The sequence below is a fragment of the Marmota monax genome, unplaced genomic scaffold (assembly GCF_021218885.2).
Source record: "Marmota monax isolate L192 unplaced genomic scaffold, Marmota_monax_Labrador192_F-V1.1 WCK01_AAM20220418_F8-fsc00048, whole genome shotgun sequence".
Taxonomy (NCBI): Eukaryota; Metazoa; Chordata; class Mammalia; order Rodentia; family Sciuridae; genus Marmota; species Marmota monax.
The window spans coordinates 9,826,182-9,852,055 of record NW_026694895.1 but is presented as its reverse complement, the minus strand read 5'-3'; the positions used below and the strand labels follow the sequence as shown (position 1 = coordinate 9,852,055).

General features: G+C 34.0%; 1 protein-coding gene and 2 pseudogenes across 5 annotated transcripts in view; 2 read left to right on the top strand and 1 right to left on the bottom strand.

The window, feature by feature from the left end:
- The window catches only part of Acvr2a (activin A receptor type 2A), an 84,196-nt gene that overhangs the window by 8,733 nt on the left and 49,589 nt on the right, over nucleotides 1-25,874 (top strand). The window contains exon 1 of one of the 5 annotated variants that reach the window (XM_058573483.1): nucleotides 17,106-19,059. The exons of 2 other annotated variants lie outside the window; for them this stretch is intronic. In XM_058573483.1, coding sequence (XP_058429466.1) covers nucleotides 19,041-19,059 — 19 coding nt within the window. In that variant the 5' untranslated portion in view covers nucleotides 17,106-19,040. Of the gene's footprint in view, nucleotides 1-17,105; nucleotides 19,112-25,874 lie in introns of those variants that run through there. 2 more of the 5 variants (XM_058573480.1, XM_046426912.2) reach the window with 2 other exon arrangements.
- Nucleotides 6,682-7,368, bottom strand: LOC124080852 (small ribosomal subunit protein eS7-like; annotated as a pseudogene).
- Nucleotides 11,200-14,096, top strand: LOC131423501 (small ribosomal subunit protein uS12-like; annotated as a pseudogene).

Genomic DNA, 25,874 nt, shown 5'->3' with positions numbered 1-25,874 from the left:
GCTTAAATAATGATCAGATTCTAGTAATTACAGTAATGAGTCTTAACTGGTCATCTAGATTATGTTTAAATAATGGTCAAATTCAAGTAATTACAATAATGACTCGTTATCTAGATTTTTATATTTTTATATTTTATATATTTTTCTAAATCTATGTGAGGCATTTTCCTTACAATAAATTATACTGTGCTATAGAAATAGATTTAGATATTTTTCTGATCTTGGTATATGCTATTCATACCTGAAACCTAAACCTTTCATTGATCATTGTTTTGTACTTAATACAGACAGTTTTTCATTTTTGGGGGGGGGGGTCTGTTATCACACTGGGAATCAATTTATCCCCTGATGTTGCTGAAGTAACAATGTTAAGCAAGGAGATACTTACTAAATGTTAAGCAAGGAGATACTAAATTGGACTAGCTACACATTTGGGGGAGGGGCTGCCTTATGAAAGATTTTTAAATTAAGTCTTTACATATTGTCTTTACATCTAGTTATAAAGCTTGAAGGGAAGATTTTTCCTAGTTGTTATTATTGACTTTAAAATTTATATTTTATAGAAAGGCCATTATTAGGAAAAATCTGTTGTTCATATCTTTATGACTATATATTAAAAACCAAGCTTGTTCCAAGGCATTATTTCAAGAGGAAAGGGCATGGGTAAATTATGAGATCTTAGCAGGTTTCTAAAACTCTGAGATTAATTTTTTAGATGTGTAAACCAAGTTGTATTAAATAGAACACTATACCACATAACACAGTGGCAAATCTAGAGTAGCTCTCACACACATATGTTAATCATTAATCTGTCTTTGAGTCTAATTGAGAAGGATATAGTGTGTAAGACATTTAAAAGTATAAATTCAGTTTTTGGGAGATTTTTTTTTTTTTTATTGTGGTACTGGAATTGAATCCAGGGATGTTCTACCACTGAGTAACATCCCCAAGTCTTTTATTTTATTTTATGTTGAAACAGGATTTCTCTAAATTGTCCAGGCTCACTTCAAAACTTATGATCTTACTGTCTCAGCCTCCCAGATTGCTGGGATTACAAGAATGTGTCACTATGTTTGGCTTTCTTGGGAGATATTTTTAAATTTGCAGGTATATTACTTATAAACTAATGTGAAATCATATTCTAACTAAAAATGATACAGACAAAATATCAGTATAGAGTGCTAGATAGATGCCAGGAAATAAACATTCAGATATCATGGTTCTTTACAAAGAGTTCTTTAAGGTCTCATTGTTCTCACTCATTAAAAAGAAACATTGGCATAAATCTGCATCTGTATTTGTCAGAATTAAAAAAAAATGATTATTTCATTTCAATTTTAGGTATTTTAAAACTTCTTTTTTGATATAGAATTTTTTGTGTTTGAAAGATTCTCAGGTCTTTTTAAGGTACCAATAACTTAAGCTTTGAAAACACAATTAGTTGAATTTTAAAATCAGTATTTTGAGTGTGGTATAATATTTTGGAGTAAAATTTAATAGGAATCTTTCACTCAAATTCCTACTTTCCTAGTGACTCTGCTTTGACCTTTGACAACCATTAAGACCTCACTTATCCCCAAATTAAAGATGATAAAATAGGTGCTCATTCATTTAATAAATAAATTCTGGATGGTTTGCTAAGTGTTTGGGATTTGGTAGTGAACAAGACAGACATATTATGCCCTTATGGAGCTTATAGTCATGAAGTAAGCAGTCAAGAAGCAGTCAAGTGAACAACTAAATATAGAGGTCATATTTACTACTGTTGAAACTAGCAGGGTGCTGAGAGGATTGCTTTTTATTCACCTCACATCACACATCACAATCACTAATTGTTTACCTTCCTATTTATTATTTATCCTTTTCACGGCTAGAGTTTAGGTTCTAATAGTAGCTCCAACAGTGAAGCAGGATATGTGTTCATCGCAATATCCCCAGGACATAGCACAGTTTCTGGCACAAAATAGAAACTCAAGAAATATTTAACTGGCTGCCCAAAGAAGTAAATGCGGAGATCTGGAGAGAGAGGAACAAGATCATACAGGACTTTGATCTAATAGGGGAGGGGATTAGAATAAAAATGCAAAGAACAGTGGTAAGCAAAGAATTTTAAGGAGGAACTAGATCTCTTTTGCAGCTATCTGAAAAATATATTGGGAGGGTATAGGAGTAAAGAGGTGAAGACTAGTTAGCAGTCTGTTGCATCAGTGTGAGCTAGACTCTCCAAGATCTCTCCTAGCATTGAACGTTCTCTGATTGTATTGTACAACTTGCTTACACTTATCAGTCTTCCTCTAGTATTATTTAGTTATCCGATGTTTTCTACTAGAAAAAAGTTTTTTTTTATGACATAAGAACTTTGAATATAGTGTCTCAAAAAAAGTAAAAAAAAAAGATAATAAAACTCGGACTTTTATCGAATTTTTGTAATAAATTTCTATATTTATATTTTGTGCATCTGCTAATTTATATTCTTATTTAAGCATTCCCACTTCTAAAACTTTGGCTTTCCTCTTCTTCAAATACTTATTTTTAAATGTTTTTATTTGTGTATTATAGTTATACACAATAGTAGGGTTCAGTTTGACATTCATAAATGCATATAACATAATTTGCTCCACTTAAATCCTTTGTACTATTTTTTTCATAAGATCACTACCTCTTTATTGTTTGAAATATGTAATATACTGTATTTTGTACCTTAATTATTATGAATAGATCTTTTTCAGGTAATTAAGCTCTTACAATAAATTCTGAAACGTAAATAGTTAATACTTTGGGCTGTTAGTTTTACTTAGTGCTATTGCCTCTAATTGTAGGTAGTCAGTTTCAGTATTCTTATCTGGAAGGATATCAAGCTTCTACTCTTGTTTAGGGAAGTAATGCTTTGGGCAGGGATATTGGCTTTTATTATGGCACCAAGTTGAACAGCATCTTTGACTAGGAAATAATTGCATTATTACATAAAGGTGAAAGCAGAAGAGACATAAAATTTTACTGAATTTAAAAAATATAATGGTGGCTACCTTTTCATTTGATGTCTAACATTTGAAGTAGGAAAAACTAACTATATTTGAGTCACTTTGTGTAAAGAAGTATAGTTTCACACCCTGTAAATACTATAGGACATTCTGTTTCTTATTACCTTCAGTAAAGTAGTTCTAGGAAAACAAAACAAAACAAAAAACCGGTGGTTAGGCTTTGTGTTACCCTATAGTGGAGTTTGATACTATAGGATTAGTGGAAAATTTTAAAAAAATTATTTTTGTTGATGAACTTTATTTTATTTATTTATATGTGGTGCTGGGAATCAAACCCAGTGCTTCACACATGCTAGGCAAGCACTCTATAAGCTATTAAACCAAGCCCTAGTTAGTAGAATTTACTAATTATTTTTATAATGAACTTGAACTTGCACAAGTGTACTTTAAAATGATATGGGGAGAACTGAAAAGTTGAAAAGTATAAGAGAATGTTGATAAATAACCAATGAGGACAGACAGTTCCCAGATGGTAGTTTTATGCAAGATGGGCATAGTATTAGAAAAACAATTTGTTTAGCAGGTATTCAGAAACAGAATAAAATACCTTTCTAAAAGACCAAGAAATAAAAAGAAGTTGAATAGAAACTAACAATACTTCTATTCTATATAAATATATGACAAATTTTATTTGGTAACCTTTTCCTATTTTCTTCTTTTGTTCTTTCTAGATATATAACTTGGTTTGGGTGTTAATTAGGAAATTAGGAGACTCTGACTACTGAGAGGGCCTAACAGCCTGTCAAGTACCATTTTCTCCAGTAACTACCTCTGATGATTTTTAAGAAGAATAAACTACTCAAGCTGATCCTTACTTCTGAAGTATGGAATAAAAGTAATAGGTTATTGTCAGAAGTGAATTAGTTGGACTATTTTTTTCTCTTTGGAGTCAGTGAAGCATAGTTGGGATCTTTTATCTTCAGGTCTTATCTTTTAGTATTGTATCCCAAGAATATTACTATACCAAGAATTATAATTTCTAACTACTCTAACAGCATGTATTTAGCAGCCCTAATTTAAGTATTTTCATAGTTAATAACTACCTTTATTTCCATGATCTCACTAAGCCAGAGAATAGAAGAATAGCTGACCCAATATATTATAGATTATAGAATTTTCTGCTGTTGGAGCATGTGATTTACCAATAAGGGCTAGTTAATAGAAACAAAAACATATTGGTACAAGTAGTCGTTTGTTGGCAAAAATGGCTGTCTAAAACAAACAGCCATAAGAATTTCCTTTGTCTTCAAATTCAGTGTAAGTCATCTATTTTGCATTCTTGGAATCATATATTAGAAAGAGCAGACATTTCTCGGGAAGAAACCTTGGGTGTTGGACCTTTCTCTACCATGGTGTGATTCTGTGTGAACTTGGGGAAATTCCATAACTCTGTGGACTTTTTACATTTCAGTGGAATTTATGTTGCTCACCTCATAAGATTACAATGAGGATTCAAGGTTACACACAAAAGCCCAAGCACACTCATATACATATATACATGAAACCTTTAAAACTTTGAAATGTTACACCAAATATTTTTAAGGAATACAACAATGTTTTCAAGGAGTAGAGAACAATAGGGAGAGTTCAGGGGAACTATGATAATACTTCTAATTCAGAATTTGTGATTATTAATGAGTAGAAATTCATCTTTAAGCTGTCAGTGAATATAGGTAATAATTCCATAGGCAATTGAATATAAAACATTAGAAGAGTATTTACTCCTTACAGTGACCTTAAAGACACTGCATACTATGGCCCAGGTCCAACCCCATTTGCCATATCTGTTGTCTGGTAGTTCCTACAAGAAATCAACTGCTTTTTATCTCTATGAGCTTTTTTCCACTTGCCTTTCATTGCTATTCATAAGAGAGACCATAGCTGACTTATTTATTGTAGTGTGCCCAGTATCTGGCAAATAGTAGATGCTTAACAAATATTTGTGAATGAATGTCGAATGCTTTCAAGTGCTTAGGACAGGAGTATGCAAACTTTTTTGTAAAGGACCAGATAGTAAATGTTTTAGGCAGTCTCTTTTGTAGTTATTTAACTCTGCCATTTTTAACACAGAATCAGTCATATGCAATATGTAAATTAATCAGTGTGACTGATTTTCATTAAAACTTTATTTGTGCATAGAGGAATTGGAGTTCATGTAATTTTTAAAATATTTACTTATTTTTAGTTGTAGATGGACACAATACCTTTATTTTTTTAATTTATTCATTTTTATGTGGCACTGAGGATCAAGCCCAGGGCCTTGCATGTGCTAGGTGAGCGCTCTACCACTGAGCCACAATCCCCGCCCCAAGTTCATGTAATTTTAATGTGTCACAAATATTCTTTTGATTTTTCTCTATTATTTAAAAATAAAAACCATTGTTCAGGGGCTGTGTAAAAAACAGGTCACAGAGTAGATTTGACCTGTTGGCTGTAGGTTGCATTTGTTGGTTGTATGGATGGCATTCCTCCCTCAATTTAGAAATATGTTTAAGAAACTTTCTTTGGAAAGTAGTTAGCATTTTCTTATAAAATCATTAAAAATCGTTTCTTATAAAAACATTAAGTTCCTAGACTAATATGCAAACCTACTTAACCTTCTGTATTGTATTCCAGCAATCCTATAGACTTTACCATCAGGAATAATGCTATCTCTGAGGGAAAATGGGTTTAATAATCCTTCTTGGACCTTAATAAAGACTCTCCCCATTATTTTCAAAACTTTCTCTTTCCATGATCTCTCTTTTGCTTTCTGGGCTTTACATCTTAGGAAACACCCTGCTTCTGGGTGCTCCTGTAGGGTGGCATAGGAAGACTAAAAACACTTTGTGCATTTGATTAGAGAAGAAAAGATGGGAGGAGAAAATCAAGGAGAGAGAAGAGTGCAAGGTAGTTTTTTTTTTTTTTTTCCAAACTAGAAGTCACAAACCATTAGAGGTCACGAAATCATTGTAGAGCGTCAATTTGACGAAAAAACAGAAACTATTAAAATGTATCACACATAGTAAGTGATAGTATTGTTTTGTGAATCTTCAGTTGTGTGTGATTATATATATATACACACACACACATATATATATGTATGTATGTATGTATGTAATGGATCTCAATGAAAAATTTATTTCTTACTGTAGTTTGTGGTCAGAAAAGTTTTATTAAAAGCCTTTGTTCTGGGGCTGGGATTGTGTCTCAGCAGTAGAGCGCTCGCTTAGCACGGGTGGGACCCGGGTTCGATCCTCAGCACCACATAAAAATAAAAGGCATTGTGTTGTGTAAATCTACACCTAAAATAAATAAATATTTAAAAAAGCCTATGTTCTAAGGGTTTGGGATATTGATCTTGAGATTCGAGTTTTGTTTTTTTTTTAATTGTATGTGAGAGCCAAATGAAATATATAAAGGAAGCCTCTTGATTGCTTACTGCAGTGTATTTCTGGTACTGAGCTACTTTATGAGAGAAATTTACAGGAGAGAAAACAGAGTCATATAGCTAATATGCTTTATAACTGAGATTCAAACAGAGACTCATTTCATTTTAGAGTAGAGTATGTGCTTCATTCCTTATATCCTGGATGAAAGAAAGAAGGCATGTATGATTTTTTTTTTTTAGACTGTGAATGATACTTTTAGGCATTTTTGTTTACATCTGAAACTCTGGGAATTCAGAATTAATATCCTTGCTTGTAAGCTTCTTACAGTCACCAGAAAAAGTTTTATCCTTGGGTTCCACATTGTTCTGTGCTTTGTCCAAATGAACCTTTATGAGCTGGCTGCCATCCAGCTTCATGAGATCCTCTTGCCCACAGTTTGATTTGAGAAGACCTAAGTTCTCAAGGATCGCATTGTACACAACTGGTCACAGTGCAGCTTTTGGGATGCTTTTGCCTGTTTTTCAGATGGCTTTTTTTTTTTTTGAATTGGCTTAGGCAGAATTATCTGAGAAATAGAGACCATGTGCTTCCCACTGAACTTTTTTCTCCAATTCATGCACAAGCCAAACTTTGATATTATGAGAAGATTTCAGTTGAGGAACTGGAACAAATATTATGATAGCTTTTTGACCACCACCAAATTCAATTCCCTTGACTGTTGTGCTGTTGAACAGCTGGGCTTTGAAGTCCAAGTTTATCTCCAGCTTTAAGAGCTCTTGTTGCCCATTGGGCTTCTGAGCTATGGGTTTCATAATTTTCGTAACTATGTTTTGCAAGACAAAAAGTATCCAAGTTGGTGGCAGCTCACTAGATTTCTTGAAGGCATTGGCTTTAGTGATAGAGCTTTTGAAAAGGTGTGAATAAATGTTTAGTAATCTATATGAGTAATGACACATGATACTTTTAGGCATTTTTGTTTACATCTGAAACTCTGGTAATTCAGAAGTAATATCCTTGCTTGTAAGCTTCTTACAGGCACCAGAAAAAGTTTTATCCTTGGGTTCCACATTGTTCTATGCTTTGTCCAAATGAATGTGTAAGAGGAGAGATTTTACTTTTAGTTTTTCTTCTCTCTGTACTTATACTCTTTGTTCCTTCATTTTTCATCAGCAGTTGGGCTCTTTACTCATACTAGAAATAGCAGGGAATTGAGGATGAGGTTTAGTGAGAAAGAGTAATATAATCATGGCGTTAACTGAGAGGGGAAACCCAAGTAGCAGGGACACCTGGTCACCAAGATGGGTTTGCTGTTCCCATGTGGCAATTTACAAGTGGGTGTAGGTAAAACAGGACTTACTGTTAAATTGTATAAGTAGAAGTCTTGGCTTTGGAGATGGGTAGCTTTGATATGCTAACTGAAAAAAAATTTTAAAGTTATATTAAGGGAAAAGTCTCTCTCAGGTAACTTGGTAGTCCAGACTCATTTACCCAGTTACCCATTTTAAATACTTAAAAATCATAATACTTGTCATTAAGACATTTCTGTCTCTGTTAAATATTGAGTGCAAATGTCGTGAAAACTAGTTCATGCCAATTCTGATCTCTACCTTGGTTTGTCATAGTTTTGGAAGAAGTAGATGGAAAGACTATTGTTCTTCACTAGAAAAGTAACAAAACCATATTTAATCTGGTTAGAGAATGGAAATATGACAGAATCCTATTAAATATAATTAATTGTTAATGCTGCTTGTTGTTTTTTCTAAGCAGTGGCTGGCTATCTCTAAACCATTTATTGAATATGACAAGTTGGAGTGTAGTGAATTGACAACTGAAGCCACTCCAATGTATTTAGTAAGAAACTACACTTTTGCAGTTGGCCACACTATTGTGTTCAGGATGCAAATAATTTCTTATTAATATTATTTATTATATTTTTATAATATTTATTTGATTTAAATCTAGAACATCATCAGTTTAGTTGGTTTTCAGGGAAGAATACTGACATTTTCAGTTTCATAATTTAGTGGTATTGTTTATACTGAAGTTTTTAGGGAATCTTTTCAGAATATTATAGAATGAAATAGTATGTAATTTAGTAGTATATTCCCAAATGAGAGCACCTCAAAACCTTTTTTTCCCAAATCAGATAAAGCAGAATGGTTGTGTTAGGGAATAACTTGAAATTTCCAAATTATATCTTGTTTTATTTTCTCAGTATCCAAATACCAATGTTTCTGGAAAAATAGCTTTCATTTATTAATGCTTTATAGTTTTGTAAGTGATTTCATGTTTGTTCTTGTTTGATTCTATTTGAACCTATTTGAAATAGGTTCTATGTTGTTATTTTGCTTTAACTCATACTCTGAGATAATACATTTTGCCTGAAGTCACTAATAAATGGAGCTAGAACTAAAACCCTGACTTTTAAGTTCAGGGTTCTTTATGCTTACCAACTTTTAGAGAATACTCCATTGCCCTCTCTCACCCTTAGTCGGGGAAATGTTTGCAGTAATTTAGAGTGGTTGCTTTGCAGATAATCTTTTGTACCAGACTTTAAAAAATCCATGTTTAGAGCCCAGAGAGCTGGAAACAGCAATGCAGCAATAAAAAGTACCAAAGTGAGCTTTAATTTTAGGACAGATATACTCTTGCTTGGCTAGCTTGATGGTGACTAAGAATCCACATGTGTTGATTGTTGCTTGAAGGAAATTTGTAGGTAAATCCTGTCCTTGATTGCTGAAGAAGTGCTTTTCTCAGTCACTTTTGTATTTTTTTTTTTTAATTTTTTTTATTGGTTGTTCAAAACATTATAAAGCTCTTGACATATCATATTTCATACATTAGATTCAAGTTGGTTATGAACTCCCAATTTTACCCCAAATACAGATTGCAGAATCACATCGGTTACACATCCACATTTTTACATAATGCCCTATTAGTAACTGTTGTATTCTGCTACCTTTCTTTTGTATTTTGATTGTGAATGTTTTAAATTGTTTTCCTAATGGTTCATAATCAAGTCAATCTCATTACACATGTGCCATAATTTTACTTTTTCATTGTTATATTTCTTTGGTCAAATTTGAAACGGGCAAGTTATGTCACAGTCATTGTATATATCAATAATATTACTAAGATTATCATTTGTTAAAACCATCACTATTAGCATCAATCTTTTATAACATGCTTTGGGCTAAGTGCTTGGAAGTTTTAGTGATAATATGTGTGATTTTCAGTACAAGATAAATATTACCCCATTTTATAAATGAGGAAACCAAGAGTCAATGGCTTGTGGAAGGCTGTGTAATTAAGAAGCAGAGTTAGAGTATCTAATCTAGATTTTTCAGGACTTAATTCTATTCTTTATATTGAATCAAATATTCTGATACTCTAAAACATATTAAAAGATGAGTTACCAACTCTTGGGCAGTATGATTTTCTTTGAACCCATTCTACCAAAGTTCCTTCCACTTCCCCCTACCCTAATAAAAACTGCTATTGTTTGCACCCCTTGAGATTTATGATGTCAGAAATGGTAGGTTATCCAGTTGAGGTGTTGATGGTTGGCGGTGACTGATAAAGCAGAGCTTTCTCCACCTCTTAAATAAAAGTAATTGTTTGTGCACAGCTGTTTAAAGACTGAGAAAAAGAAGTTGTTTCTTTTGGTTATACAATGAACCAGAATCAGAAGTAGGTCAGAATTTATTTGCTCTAATCACTACTTGAGTAATTAGTGAATCAAATGTATAAAGTAATTGTGTCTATTTAAAATAATACACCTTGATTCAGAAAAGTTGAATTAATTGAAATTTGCTCATGTAGAAGGAAACAAATTCATGTTCTTTTTGACTCATACATGGAAAATAATTTAATGATAGTGGTTATTGTTACTCACTTGGTTCCTGTTACAAATTCTGGTTTCATGAGGAAGAATATGTTAGATAAGCATGAATAGTCTGGTTTCTTTCCCTTCATTTATATTAAGATGGCTTGATAAATAGATTAATTTATTTTTCTAAATCCAAGGACCTCAATTTTCTGTTACTATAATTTTTAAAACGTAGGTTAGCTTACAGAAATTGAAATGTGATGAAGAGAATAGGAAAAAAAGGAAATCCCTTATTTCTCCAGTTTTTAGAATGATAAGTATGAATAAAAGATATTAAATGAGTAGTGAAGGCAATAATAAATCCATGGGGTTTTATTTGAACTTAAGCAACTGAATTTATAGGAAAACTAATATTGTCATATCCATGGTCCATTTAGTTATAATTGATATCAACCAACAATTAAGGATATCTACTATGGGCTTCCAAGTTTGGTAGATTCTGCAGAGCTTAACAAAAGAAGGATAGTCTTTGATTGTCTAAGAAATTAGTCACTTTGGAATGACACCCTTGCCTTCTAACACAGTACATACTCTGAACATGCAGTATAAAAAATTCAACACCTTCATTACTAATATTAATGCTGTCTAGCACCAAATTATTGACTGACTGTCCTTCTTTTTCTTTCCTTTTTTTCTTTCGTTTGGTTGCCTTTGGATTAGGTGAGAGATGCATTTTAGATTTTCCTTCGTCTGGCCTTTTTGGATGCTTCTTTTTATTGTTTCTTCCTGAATTTATTGCTGCTAAAAAAAGCACCATATAAGGATTGTGGTCCACCTGTGTATCATTGCATTTGTAGTGTTCAATATGTATTTGTCAAATAAATTAATGGGAAAGAGTCTTCCTTTTTTCTGTCACGGTCCAGTTTCTTCAGATGGCCCTTTATCTATACCTGGCTCCACATCTGTACCTTTTATTCTCTCTTCAGCTTACTGTTAACCTGAAATAAGTGAAATAATTACCTCAAAGATTGATTTTCTAATTGGTTAAAAAATTGTTATGTGTATCTGGTTATGACTTAACTGTTCTGTAAGTTTGATGTTATTGTCTGCCTGTTCCTTCTTGAAATTCTTTTGTTCCTTAACTTCTTACTTTAGGCCCTCACCACCTTAATATTCATTCTTTTTGTGTTGCTGTTTGTTCAGAGTTTAATCCTTATGTAATTTTTACTCTGTATACCCTTCCTTGCTGAAGTAATCCCATCTCTTGTAATTTTTTTAAAGCTTAATGTAGATGTCCTGAGTTATGTCTCTGACTTTGATTTCCCTCTTGAGCTCCAGACTTCTTAGTCGTCTAGTAAGTATATTGACTTCTGCAACTATGAGGATAAATAAGACACTGTCTTACTCTAGAGGATTCACAGCCTCACTGGAAGAGAATGATTGGTAAACTGGCGATTATACAGCACCTCATACATAGATTAGAATGCTTTGGGATTACAGAACAAGATGGCCCAGTTCAGTTTGGAGTGGATCAGGTTATGTTTTCTTGCAGTGATGCTTGGAGAAATCGTGAAGGATGACTAGGATTTCACCAGATGAATAAAGTAAGAAGAATAATTTTGTTTCTAACAAGGCTAGTGATTGTGTTCCCTGGGGGTGAGACAGCTCAGTGTGGACAAGTTCCTTGATACCAGATGAAAGACAACCTCAGCAGGGACTGAGAATTGTAAGCCAATGTCATGTTTGCAAAATTGTATAAAGAGTTAAATCCAGAGAGAGAGGAGTGACTGTGAAAACAAGAGAGTTAATAACATTTTCATTACTACTGATTCAAAGAGCCTATGTAAGGGAATGATTTAGATCAAAGCTCTCAAAGTTGCGTGTGCTGGATTTGCCTTTTACTGTGATACCTGTTGTGTATTGCAGTAGTAGTCATGATAGATTAAAGTGATGCTTTTCAGGCTTTAATATGTACACAAGACACCTGGAGATATTGCTAAAATGCAGATTTTGATTTGATATGTCTGGAGTGGGGCCCAGGTTCTGCATTTCTAATAAGCTTGCAGTGTTGCTGTACTGTCTGTTTAGGGACTGTATTTTGAATAAAAAGAGATTAAAGGAGCCAAGAATGTCCAGACTAAGGCCAAAGAAACAACTTACATGAGTACATGAATAATGTTACATTTTTGAGGGACTGGAATTAGTTCAGGAAGCTTAGATCATAAGGGATAAGTGGGCATGAAGCATGTTGGAGGATGAGTCTGCAGAGGTTAAGTAGGGACAGATTATGAAGGGCATGATGATTTGCTAAGGAATGTTAACTTCATGATGGAGGATGTGGAGGGGCCATTTTCAGAAGTAGAATGTTTCATCAGATTAGTGCTTTAGAATAAAGAGATACATTATATTTTTATCAAGTTAAGTACTTGTGGCTAATCCTGATAGGGATTTCATATGAGTAGACTTATAGAGCTAAGCTGGGGAGAAGCATTTGAATATCCAGCCAGTATATGTATAGGCATAGAATCAAATAGGCAGAATGAAGAATGAAAAGAGAGTCAAAGTCCAAACTCAGGGGAATATGAACATTAACAGGGCAGAGGGGGAGGAGGACAAAGAAGATGAAGATGTGTCCAGAAATATAGAAAGAAAACAAGCAGTTTCATTCCCTCCTAAGTAGAGAGACTATTAAACAGTGTCATAAGATAGAGTCTGAATACTCATCACTGGTTTGTCAGTTAGAGGTTAGTTTTTTGTAACTTTAGCAAGAAATATTTTCAGTGGAGTGCTGGAGACAAAAGCCATGTTGTAAAATGAGGAGTGAAATGTAGATGAGGAAGTGGATTCCGGTGTGATCCATTATTTTAAAGAAATATTGGTTGAGAAAGTTTGTGAAGAGATGGGGGGAATTCTTTCTTTCCCTCTGCCCCGTGGCATCGACAAGATGGGCAAGTGTCGCGGTCTTCGTACTGCCAGGAAGCTCTGTAGTCACTGACAGGACCAAAAGTGGCATGATAAACAATACAAGAAGGCCCATTTGGGCATAGCCCTGAAGGCCAACCCTTTTGGAGGTGTTTCCCATGCAAAGGGAATTGTGCTGGAAAAAGTAGGGGTTGAAGCCAAACAGCCAAATTCTGCCATCAGGAAGTGTGTCAGGGTCCAGCTGATCAAGAATGGCAAGAAAATCACGGCTTTTGTACCCAATGATGGTTGCCTGAACTTTATTGAGGAAAATGATGAAGTTCTAGTTGCTGTATTTGGTCGAAAAAGTCATGCTGTTGGTGACATTCCTGGAGTCCGCTTGAAGGTTGTTAAAGTAGTCAATGTCTCCCTTTTGGCCCTATACAAAGGCAAGAAGGAAAGACCAAGATCATAAATTTTGCTGATGAAAACATAGTAAGAAATTTTCATATTCCAGAAAAAAAAGAGATTGGAGAAGAGTTAGGGTAAAAATGTTTATTTGCTTGAAGTATTGGTTCAGGAGAGTGCTTACAGAAAAGGGAAAATCAAAATTGGAGTCAGAAACTTGGCTATCATCTTCACTGTGTTCTTTTTAGTGTTCTTTCAAATCTGTATAATTATGAAATCCTGTCAACTTGACCTTGTGTTTTTATTTCTGTTTACTACTTGCTTCTCCATTCCCATCATCAGTGTGTTAGTTTCACCCTTACCATCCCTTGTTTGAAGTCTTGACTAGACCTTTTTGATCTTTTCCTCTTCTACTCCATAAACAAAACAAAGTAAGCAAAAAAAAATCACCAGGGAAAAAGAAATCCTATCTCTCACAGTCTTTGATAGAAACCATGGAGATTGTAGAAACTAAGGGATCTACAAATCTGACCCTGACACTCAGCTTTTTTTTTTTAAATCGAGAGAGAGAGAGAGAGAGAGAGAGAGAGAGAGAGAGAGAGAGAGAGAGAGAAAAAATTTTTAAATATTTATTTATTTTTTTAGTTTTCGGCGGACACAACATCTTTGTATGTGGTGCTGAGGATCGAACCCCGGCCTCATGCATGCCAGGCGAGCGCGCTACCACTTGAGCCACATCCCCAGCCCAACACTCAGCTTCTTAAAACTCCTCACTGACTTCTGGTCACCAACAAATGATGAAGGTCAAGCTTTTTAATATGATGTACAGCAGTAACCTAGGGATTTTTTTCCACCTTCATTTCCTGCCACATACTGCCAACCACTTTGATCTTTTAACACTAATAAGACTTTATAATTTCTCTTCTCTCCCTTTCCTACATACTTGTTTTTGTTTTTTCCTCCACACTCCATCATTTTGTATGTCTTGCAGTTTCCTTGTGGACCCTCTCCCCCGTTTCCTCTCTCCTGTACACAGTTGTTAGGTGCTCCTTTCTGTGTTTCTATAATATCATATAATCACTTTCTATGTGATTGACATTTCTTCAGTTTTCACTGTTCATATTAGATCAATAGGAATTTTTCTAATTCATTTCTGTCCTTGTTGCCTGGCTTACTGATTGTGGAGTTGATGCTTAACTCATGTTCATTGAGATTTGAAGAGAGTAATGCATGTATGTTGTGGCTTGTGACTGTGCCTGAGAGGAATGGTTGGATTTCACCAAGTGGCCTTTGATTGGGAAAAACATTCTATTTACAGTAGCTGGCAAATCACAAAGCATTGAGGCAGTAAGTGTGATAATATTTACAGTATGCTAAATACTCCTTTTAGACAGGAGAGAAGAGGTAGAAAATATAACAGGAGATACGGTTAGAAATATAAGTTGAGTGAAGATGAAATGAGTCTGGGATCTCATGCTTTAAGGTGTTTCTTCTTTCGCCGTAACAATGGGCAAATCTTTTTATTGTTAATCTGGGAAATAATACTAATTCTTGAATTTTGAGGAAAGGTTCTGTATCTTCTGGAATTATCAGATGTGGATAACTCTGTCTTGTTGTGCCACATTTTAATAATTTCTGTTTTTTATTAAGGTTTAATTACCTTCCTAAAATGGTACTGCCCTTTTTGAATATGTAAGTACTTTATGTCATTGTGTTTTCATGTCCTCAGACCTTGATGGCTTCTAGATTTTTTTTACTCAGAGATAATCGTTTAACAAGGCATTTCACATTATTTTTCTTTTAATATAGAAAATACTCTAATATTCACCTACTTTTATACCCCTTAAAGAACTTTATAACATTGCTTCCTTTTGGTTTGATAACTTGTTGCTCAGAATTGCTTGGGGAAATCTGTAAATCTGCAAATTTTGCTGTGCATATGCTTGCTTGTTCAGGTTATTTGTAACAATGTTAAAAGATTGATTTTACATCATTCATGAGAGGAAGTAACTCTTCATCCTTGCCTTTTGCTTATTTCCTTAAGCCAGCATCTAATTTGTGGTTGTAAGATCCCCAGTTGTATTTCGATATATTTAAATGTGATATTTTGAAATCATGGAAGTATATCCAGGGACTGAATATATTTGAGAAATAGACAAGTTATGTCAAAGAGGGGAATAGTGTATAGAGTTAGCAGCCATACAAAAGGGATGGGTCTCTTATTGTGTTTCTGTAGAGAAAACAGAAAGCTGTGGCTTTGCTGTAGCTGAAGAGAGAATTCTATTAATAAATCAACAATAAATGTTACAATGTAGTTTATATATAAATGCTAGGTTGCATGATAAACCAGCTGAATACTAGTCAAGTAAGTAGGAAATCCAGGACAATGAAAAACATCAGGAGGCAAAATAACCTGGAAATTTAATGAAGAAAATGGGATTTCAGTGAACTTTGAAAGATGAGTTAAAATTCAGGTTGATGGAATGTGGTTGTGGTGGTGTGTGGTGGGTTGCAGGTAGGGGCTTGAACTAAGATAGGGACAGCGAGAATGGTATACTTGCAGTGTAGGAATTAAAACTGGCACAGGAGATAAGGTTGAGAGGGTATGATTGAGAGGCTAAATTATTGCCACATTAGTTATGTAGGATCTTGAATGTCAGAGTAAATAGAGCATAAGGGGTTTAGGGGTGTACAAGGTGGTATGTGGGGGTAGATACGAGAAGAGGTGTATGTGTGACTATATTCTCTTTCAGGCAAAAACATATTTTAGTAGAGTATAAAATATAAGAAAATCTTCAATACTTAGAAATGCCCATTGTCCTACTCTTGTGTAGCATAGCATCAAATTAAGCCTTGGCTTGTTTTTTCTCCCTTTAATATTCTACTTGGTCATCCTGCCTTGTTATTTATTTAATAAAATATGTTAGTTTCAAATAACTCTGCCTATCTGCCCTTTTTGAATTAGTTCTTGAGTAAAGTTATACCTTTGCCAGAATGCCATATTTAACATGCCGTTTCTGATTCTTCTTGTTAAAGCATTTATGTCTTGAGAGCAGATGTCACAGTTTGTACAATTCTTTGGCTTATGTAGTCCCCTGTGGGCTATTCACGAGGGAGTTGGCTCTAAATATTGGAGATTTATGCTTTAGCCATAACACCTGTAAGCCTGGTAACTGTACAGTGACTGTAAATACCATAATTATCATGACTCTGTTTTTAAATTGCAAGAGCTGGTTACCCTGACTTATTTCATTCTCTCCTATTTAATCCACTGACTATATCATGAAGGAGACCCTGTATTTCCTTTTTCTCTTTTAATGAGTTTTTTTTTAATTGCTTCTCATTGTGGGCTGCTTTCTCCATATGTGCCATACCCTTTTCCTTCTTTGTACTTTATACTTTATTTTTCTGCTTTCTACGTATAGCTAGAATCTTTTCCATATACTGTGTCTTGTGTGAAATCTTTTCTAACTGGTTCTTTTTATCCTTTTTGGTCTTTCTTCACATTTCTTTTATACTTTGTTTGCCAGTAAGCACACAAATTATTTTAAATAATTCCTATACTTTTGATATGTTTGTTTTTCAAAATGGATTTCAGATTTCTCTTAGGCAGAAAAAGACTCTTTTCTTTTGGTGTGTTTCCATAATGTTTTGCCAACTTTGAGCATTTAGATATGGTTAATGTCTGAAGCTCAGTCTCCTCTCCTGAGCCCAGAGTGCTCACACAGCTCATGTGTGGAGAGGTACCTCACCTATGTTGAAAGTCCTCTGGTTCCAATACTTGTTGATTTTAATGATATTAAACAGTCCCTAGAAAGATATATATCTCTTTATCTTTCCCTCTCTCTCTCTCTTTTTTTTTTTTTTGATTAGTTTTGAGTAAATAAAATGTCATCAACTTAATACAGCATATTAATCAAATTGTTAAGTAATATTTATTCTGTGTTTACCTGCTACTAATAATTTTCTTTGCATTTTAATTCTTAGATTCTAAGGACTTGAAGGGTCATCAAGAAATAATTTAACTTGCTGTGCATTTTAAGTCAGGGTTTTAGTCAAATAAAATTTATAGAATGTCTAGCCTACATGCCTCTGTATTTATGTATATATATGTCATGTGTGTAATTACAAATACATTTTTTACAACAGATATATCAATATTTTTGAAGGAGAAAAAAAGCTGTGTTCTCTGTTGTGGGTAAGTCATAGCAAGCAAAAGTATAGAACAGCTGCTCTTACATCTTCTGTCTTTTCAGTTTCAGTGGACTTGAGCAGATATGTATTTAAAAAAATTGTTATATAAATATTCTGAGGCCTAAGTCACATCCTTGGCCATCTGGTAAGATTTTGTTTTAAAGCTTGCTGCCTGCTTTTGGGGGTCACCCATAGAGCTGCTTATATTGCCAGCATTTTGCTTTTCTTCAGAGTGACACCTTATTGATCTTTCTGCTCATTCTCTTCTCATTTCTTTTTTCCATTTGCATTCCTTATGAGATGATTTTGTTTTTTCATGGTCTTTGACATGAGTAGGAGAGAGAATGATTTGAGTGGCTACTATAATAGGGACTTTTCTTTTTCCCCCTAAATATGATCCTAGGGATTGAACCCAGGGCCTTGTGCTTGCTACGAAAGTGCTTTGCCACTGAGCTACATCCTCAGCCCTTTTAAAAATTTTGATTTTGATACAGGGTCTTTCTAAGTTGCTTCCCTTTCCCTAGACTTTTCAGCATCTGGGATTACAGGCATGTGCCACCACTCCTCAGCTGTATTATGGCTTCTTACTTGTAAAGATTGTTTGCTCTCAGATACAGGTTATTTTTACCCAGCATAGCAGCAAACCTGCTTGTATACTTTCCATTTCCTCTTACAAATTAGCATTAAAAACATGGGTCCATGGTTTGGTATTTATGTATGCATTCTATTACAATACAATTTTAATGACTGATAACTGCCTTCTTACTAGCTCTCTACTTACTAGTTTTGTATCCATCAAATCAAATAATACATTATTTTTTCCATATTAAACATACAGGAGTGACTGGGGTTGTGGCTCAGCGGTAGAGCACTCGCCTAGCATGTGCGAGGCCCTGGGTTTGATCCTCAGCACCACATAAAAATAAATAAATAAAATAAAGATGATATTGTGTCGTAAGAAAAACATACAGGAGTAAAGTCTCATTAGAAGTAAAACATGCCTTTATGATAAAAGTTTCTTAGGTCCTAATAGAAAATTGATTTCATGAGTATTTAGCATGTTATGCAGTTGATTTAAAACCTTGGTAGCTTACATTGTATTATACTTTATATTATCAGAGTATTTCTGAACAGACACCTTTCTCTCTTGCTTCTTTTTCAGTCTGACAACAACAGACTGCCATGATTTTTCATCTGATGATTTGGTAAAACTGCCACTTCTACAAATTCAGAAACATTGCAATTTTGGCTCATACAATTGAAGAAATATTGATTAGACCTCTTCCTTTGACAGGAATGCTACTGGATGACCATGGTAGGAGTCTGGGGTCACCCACCACTGTCCCTAGGTCATCTAGTAGAGCAAGGTTTGTGGCAGCTGCTGTTAAATGCATTCTTTCTGAAAATTATAATGATTTCCCCCATTACTAACATGTCTTCTAACTCCCAGCATCTTAGATATATTTGGTTTTATATATAAACATTTTAGTAATAGAAGTGATACTTACCTTTTAATAGTTCTTAGGATTTTCCTTTGTTAGAAATAACCATTGCCTTACCTTCTTGGAGGAACCTTTTTAAGTACATAGGAGAAAAAGCAATAATAAAAATTGCACAGAATAATTTCCAGGTACAGGACTATTTGTAGAGAAGGCAGAGTGGTTTATGTGCTTTGGAATAGCTCATTTGACACCTAACTTGTAGTTTTTCACTTTGGAGACATTCATAGTAGCTTCATTTCCAGATGTGTTCCTTCAAATGCACACATATATTATTTGTGATGAAACATTGTTTTTTTATCAGATGAACTAATATAATTTTGAGGAGATGATTGAACATATAATAAGAGTGGGTATATTCTAAGAAGGCCTTATATTGCTATATGTATTATATTGATGGATTGCCAAGCTTGCAATGTCTAGAAAAGTGCTGCACAAAAAATATAGTGCAAGCCACAAGTGTGAGCCACAGAAGGAAATTTTAGATTTCTAGTAGCTACATCAAAATATTTGAACCTGTAATCAGTATGAAAATTATTAATGAGAATTTTTTTGTACCAAGTCTTTGAAATCCAGCATGTATTTTACATTTAAACACATTTCAGTCCAGATTAGGCACATTTCTAATGTGTGATAACTCCATATGGCTAGTGGCCATTGTATTAGATTGCTCAAGTCTAGAGCATGCGGTGAGGTGAAACTATGGTAATTAGAAAATTGATGAAGGCCAAAGATGAACACACATGAAACTCTTAGGACCTACCTCATGAAGGGAATTTTGTATGAAATTGTTTTGTATGCATATTGTTTTGGGAGAGAATCAAAAATTGGTATGAAACAGAGTTTTGGTAGATGATGATGAAATTGTCTGGAAGTTAAGAATAGTAGAAATTCAAAAGGTGTCAGGAAAATAGAAAATGGCAGAACTTGACAATTACCAGTTTATTTTAAGATGACCAGAGTAACTGATTATCATTTTAAGAAAAACATCTTTTCCTACTAAGGGCTTTTCCTACTAAGGCTGTGTCGTCATTACAAAGTTTGAAGGAGAAAGGTAGTCATTCATAATGACACCCCAGAGAAACTATTGAGATCAGCAGATAAAATTCATTGCAGAGGCTTAATGTGGGTAGCAAGGAGGCAGAGAGGATGATTTACACTAATACAGTAGAGAGGAAGAGTCTGAGGTAAATGATTGATTTTTATGGAGTAAAAACCGGACAAAGTTCTTGGTGACCTAAGAGCAAATGAAAGCTCATGCAGAATATGGTATCAAAATTTATTGCTCAGGCAGTGACTAAGAGGGCCTTGTGTAGAGTCATTGGCCATAGAATATAAATGTAGTTAAGACCTGACTGGACCACTTAACTTTGTTTTCATTGGCAAGTTACAACCACCCAAGCCTCAATTTCTTCATCCAAAAAAATGGGCAGAAATAATATCTACTTCATAGAATTGTATGAATTAAATACAGAATCTGCATGTAGTGACCTTGACTAGTATGACAGATTTCCTGTTATTATTTTTAGTTGGGGACATCAGAGGGGAGAAAAGAGTGACTATTATGTATTTTTGGAATGTATATTCACACTGTCTCTCCCCTTAAAGCAGTTTTTAAGAAGAGGAAGGCCCCCATCTACAGGAAAAAAAACCTGTTTGAGTAGTTAGGATAATCGTTTTGTTTCATAATTTCCTCTGATTTTCTGACATTTTCTGTAGCATCTTTCAGATCACATTATATATTTTTCCTACAAGAAACCTTTGTCCTCCAGTATATTGGTATGATCATTGAGTATCTCAACAAGATCCAAGGAAACCATGTCATTGTTACTCAGGAAATACCGTTGTACTTGAGTGTTTCTCTTGCAATTTTTTCTCTGTTGAATGGAGTAATAAACACTTTATTTAAGGGGGGAACATTTTTCAAGATTTGGTTAAACCTCTTGATCAGTAGTTGATGAACATTATTTTACACATAAATTATATTAGGTGAAGAAAGTACTTTCTAAATCTCATTTTGTGAGTTGTGTTGATAATAAAAATGAGAAGTCTGGGATTGAGTATGTGGACCTAATCACCTTATCTCTCTAGGACATAGTTGGGATTGTTTTTCAAACTGTGATTTGAGGACCTTTCATTATTAGAATTACTTTTGAGTAGTAGATAAAAATGCAGATTCTTAGGCTACATTTTTGACCTACTGAATCAAACTAATGGTAGCGCCAAGAATGTTTTATTTCACACTCAACTGTAGCTGTTGTACATCAATCATATGCATTTGGAGAACCACTGGAAAGGATGGCTCTTAAGATCTGGTTTGGTTCAAGCAAGCAGCTACTCATATTATTATTGGATTAGGAGTTGTGTAGGAATGATGGTATCTATTTCTGTTAACACTGTAGGATTGTTGTAAGGATCAACTAAGATTTTTAAGTTTGTAAAAATAGGATTAAGTGAAAAGATATTTAAATTTAGACTTCTGTAGATTAAAATCTAAGTGGTAGTGACTTATTAATAATGGTTTCTGTACTAGTTGAGTTTTGGTGAATCTTAGTTCTTTTTTTTTTTTTTTGAATCTTAGTTCTTATTAAATAGCTTTTGGTGCATGATTGCAGTCCACAAAATTATGTGTTTTTAAATATCCCTATCCCCTTTTTAATTTTTTTTTGGTTTTATTAGTTGCATAGAAGCTAAGTAGAATTATAGATATTCAATTTAGATGAATACAGTCTCCCTCTCTATCCATGGGTTTTGCCTCTGTGGATTTAACCAAACACGGATTGAAATGTATGTTTTTTTTTTTTTTTAATTGCTTCTGTACTAAACATTTGCAGACTTTTTCCCTTTGTCATTTCCTAAACAATCCAGTATAAGGACTATTTAAATGGCATTTGCATTGTATTAGGTATGTTAAGTAACCTAGAGGTGATTTAAAGTATGCAGGAGAATATGTGTTGGTTATATGAAAATACTATATCACTTTAAATAAGGGAGTTGAGAATCTCTGGATTTTGGTATCTTCAGGGGGTTCTGAGGTTTTTTTTGGTACCAGGGATTGAACCCAGGGGTGCTTAATCACCAAGCAATACTCCTAGCCCTGTTTTATATTTTTATTAGAGATAGGGTCTTACTGAGTTGCTTAGGGCCTCGCTACATTGCTGAGGCTGGGTTTGAACTCATGACCTTCCTGCTTCAGCCTCTGGAGCCACTGGGATTACAGGCATTTGACACTGAGCCCAGCTCTTTGTGACTCTTAATTGTTTAAAGGAGGTTATCCAGATTTAGGATTATTTATAATCTATGTTTAATAACCCTTCTCTATCAATTAACCTCTTCTGCCCTCAACAAATAAACAAAAACACCAACACAGAACAAAAAGCCACTCCATCATGACTGTACTTTTTGGAGATAAAATATCCTCTATTTTCTCCATTTTCAGAGAGTACAGGCTGTTATTGAGCATCTAGTTACAGTGTTTCATACTTATAAATTTTCTTATTTAATTCCTATACATAGTTAATAGAACCCCTTTTTATTTCTCTCTGGTTATGAAAAAAGTAACTTATTAAATATGTAGAGCCTCAGCTAAACAGCATTATATTAGAGAATTGGATTTGTGGATCTGGAATGGGCTCAGAATTCAACTTTTTGTCTGAATATTTTTATGAAGGTTGTGCAGGGCCCACACATTGAGAAACATTGCTCTTGTTTCTTGATGCCTCCAGAGACACAGATTATAGGTACTGACTTTAATGTAAGTTGGAGATAATATAATTTTGGCTTGAACATTTAAACGTTGGCCATCACAACGCCATGTGTGTTCATGTGTATTTTCCACGGGAACTCAAGATGATATTTATAGAGATGTCAAATGAAGGGACAAACCCACTATCTGTAGGTCATACCTTATAAGAAATTGGTTTGATAAAACTCATTTTATTTGTTTATATCATTGTTCTTCCTTTCCTCAGCTAGGTATATACCATAAATTTCTTATGTGTGTTTAAAAAATTATAATATTAAAGACTGAGCTCTTAGACTGGCATTTAAGTATATAATTCTCATTAGCCTATCACTGTCCTTGTCTTTATCAGACTTACAAGGTTTTAAATACCTGTAGGTATGTAAGTTCCTGTGGGCTTTTATTGCAATTGTTCCCGCTTCTTAATTTGTCTTTAAAAAGTAAAAGTGTTCTTCACTGGAAACTGGAGCAGGTGGATGGATGTAAGTGATAAATGGGAAGAGGGTGTGTGAATTCCACCAGGAATTGGTTTTCAGATTTAGTAAAGACTGTGGATTAGAATTGTTGACCCTTGACGCATCCTCTAGCCAGCTGCTTAACTGAGAACAATTCTGATGGATACAGTTGTTCTTTCAACTTCATTTTTGTTGGCTTCTGTCTTTTGCTCCTGTCCCTTTCCCATTTCCTCAGCACATACATGCATCCTTGAGTATGAAAAAAAAAGAGTATTATTATTTAAAGCTGCTGTCTGTGTTTCAAAATTATTTTGTTTTCTCTAACATATATCTTTATCTCAGGCTTCCATTCTGAGGGCAGACTTGAACTAAAAAAATTGGCCAGCCATGGCCTTATTTAGTTTCTAGCATTCCAAAGTAGTTTTTGACTTTGAATAAAGTACATTATCACTTGAACTTCTTTGAGTCTTATTTTAGTTTCTTTCAGTGGTCTAGAAATATGACTTTTTTTGCTTCGTTTAAATGTTTTCAAATAAAGATTGAGAACAGCCCCAATAATTATTAAAGTTTCTTTTTAAGAGAATGATGGATATAAACATTTCTGTGTAGAAGAAATGGTGGAATGGCATTCAAGATAGGCTAACAAAAGTTACAGAATTCTTTTCAGGACATTTATTTAAAACATAAGGCACAAGTACTAAAATTGAAACAATATAGGAAAGATCAGCAAGACCTCTGGGCAAAGGTGACATGTAAATTCACAAGGAATATAGACAAGGATGTATTGGGTTTTTATTCACGGTGGGTTTAAAAGTGAATGGTTTAACTTTATTTGCCATTCTTCAGTTTACTTTAATACCATTGTCATAGGTTAATTGTAGTTTGTAATATTAAGTAAAAAGTTGTGTTTATTTTGTCCTTGCTGCTTTTTGTTTATGATATCTAGACAAGATAGTAATCTAAAACAACTTTAGTAATTATTGAAAGGTCTTTAAAATGGGCAGATATTACTTTTATTAATATATTTTTTTACTTTTTTATTAAGCAGGAATTCAGAACTGTGAACTAGATTCAGATATTCATTTGATGTAGAATGTAAATCTGAAGTTTCTGGTTGATTTTCTCCAGATTTTCTGTGAAAGGGTACATGTTCATGTTATTCTGACTAAAGGAATAGTCTTGCTTTCTTTCTCTCTCTCTTGTTTTTCTTTAAGAGAAAGATTTAGATTTACAGGCTTTCCCTTGTCTCTTATAAATTAAATAGCAAGTTAGTTAGCTTTTTTTTTAAGGGAGAGGTAATATTATACAACTATCAGAAATTTAACTGATTTTAAGTGTTTTAAAGATGTAAGTAGTTTCATGGGAGTGGAGAAGATGATAACTTATGTATTTTGAAAACTTAAAATGCAATCAAATCGTGCTTTTAGTAGTTTAAGAAACTAAATTAGAGATGATGTTTTGCATTTTTTTTGGTGAACTTTTTTCAAATTTGACTTGGTTTCTTTTGTGCTGCTATAATAGAATACATGAGACAGAGTCATTTATAAATGATGTGATGTATTCCTTCATAGTTCTGGAGGCTGGGAAATTCAAGCTCAAGGTGCCAACATCTGGTGTAGGCCTTCTTACTGTATCCTTTCATGGTACCAGGGCAAGAGGAAGCACCTACTTCCAAAAGCCGTTTTTATAACAGCATTAAAACCATGGTCTAAACACCTCCCATTAGACCCCACCTCCCAGTACCTTATATTGGCAATTGTAAATTCAGACAGAAGTTTAGAGTGATAAACATTCAAATCATAGCAAACTTTTTCAAGCACTTTCTCAATGTTTTTACTTCCTTCCATTATCTCATCCATTAAAAGGGATTCTACTGTCATGTATAACTAAAAAGAACCAATAAAAATAAATAAACAAATAATTTTGGATTTGAAACACAAGAAGGGGGAGGAGGTTTGGGGATGATGGAAAAGTGGTAGAATGTATCACCTGAGAGTTTGATATTTAAAGAAAGAAGTCCATTTGTCTGGTAGGAATTGAGGCTGAAGAGGAGCCAGACTTTTAAAGTTCTTATATTTGCTAAAGATTTTTTATCTTAAGGCGAGTGTGGCAGGCAGCCATTAAATGAATGGCTCTAAGTTGGGGGAGTGGCTTGATATTTTTTGTTTTAACCTTAATAAAGGAATTGTCTGGTTTATGCATGAAGAACTGATTGTATAAGACAAAGTAGAAGCTAGGAAATCAGGTAAAAAGAGTATTGCTTATAGCTCAGGCAGAGATAATGATGACTTGCAGTAATAACTTTCTTACTTCAGTGACACTTCCTTTAAAAATCCTGGTTTAGATTTTCTAATTCTGTAGTTTATGATTTATATATTTAACTTGAATTTATTTTATTTTTAGCTTTATAATTTTTTAGAAAATTTGAGCTAGT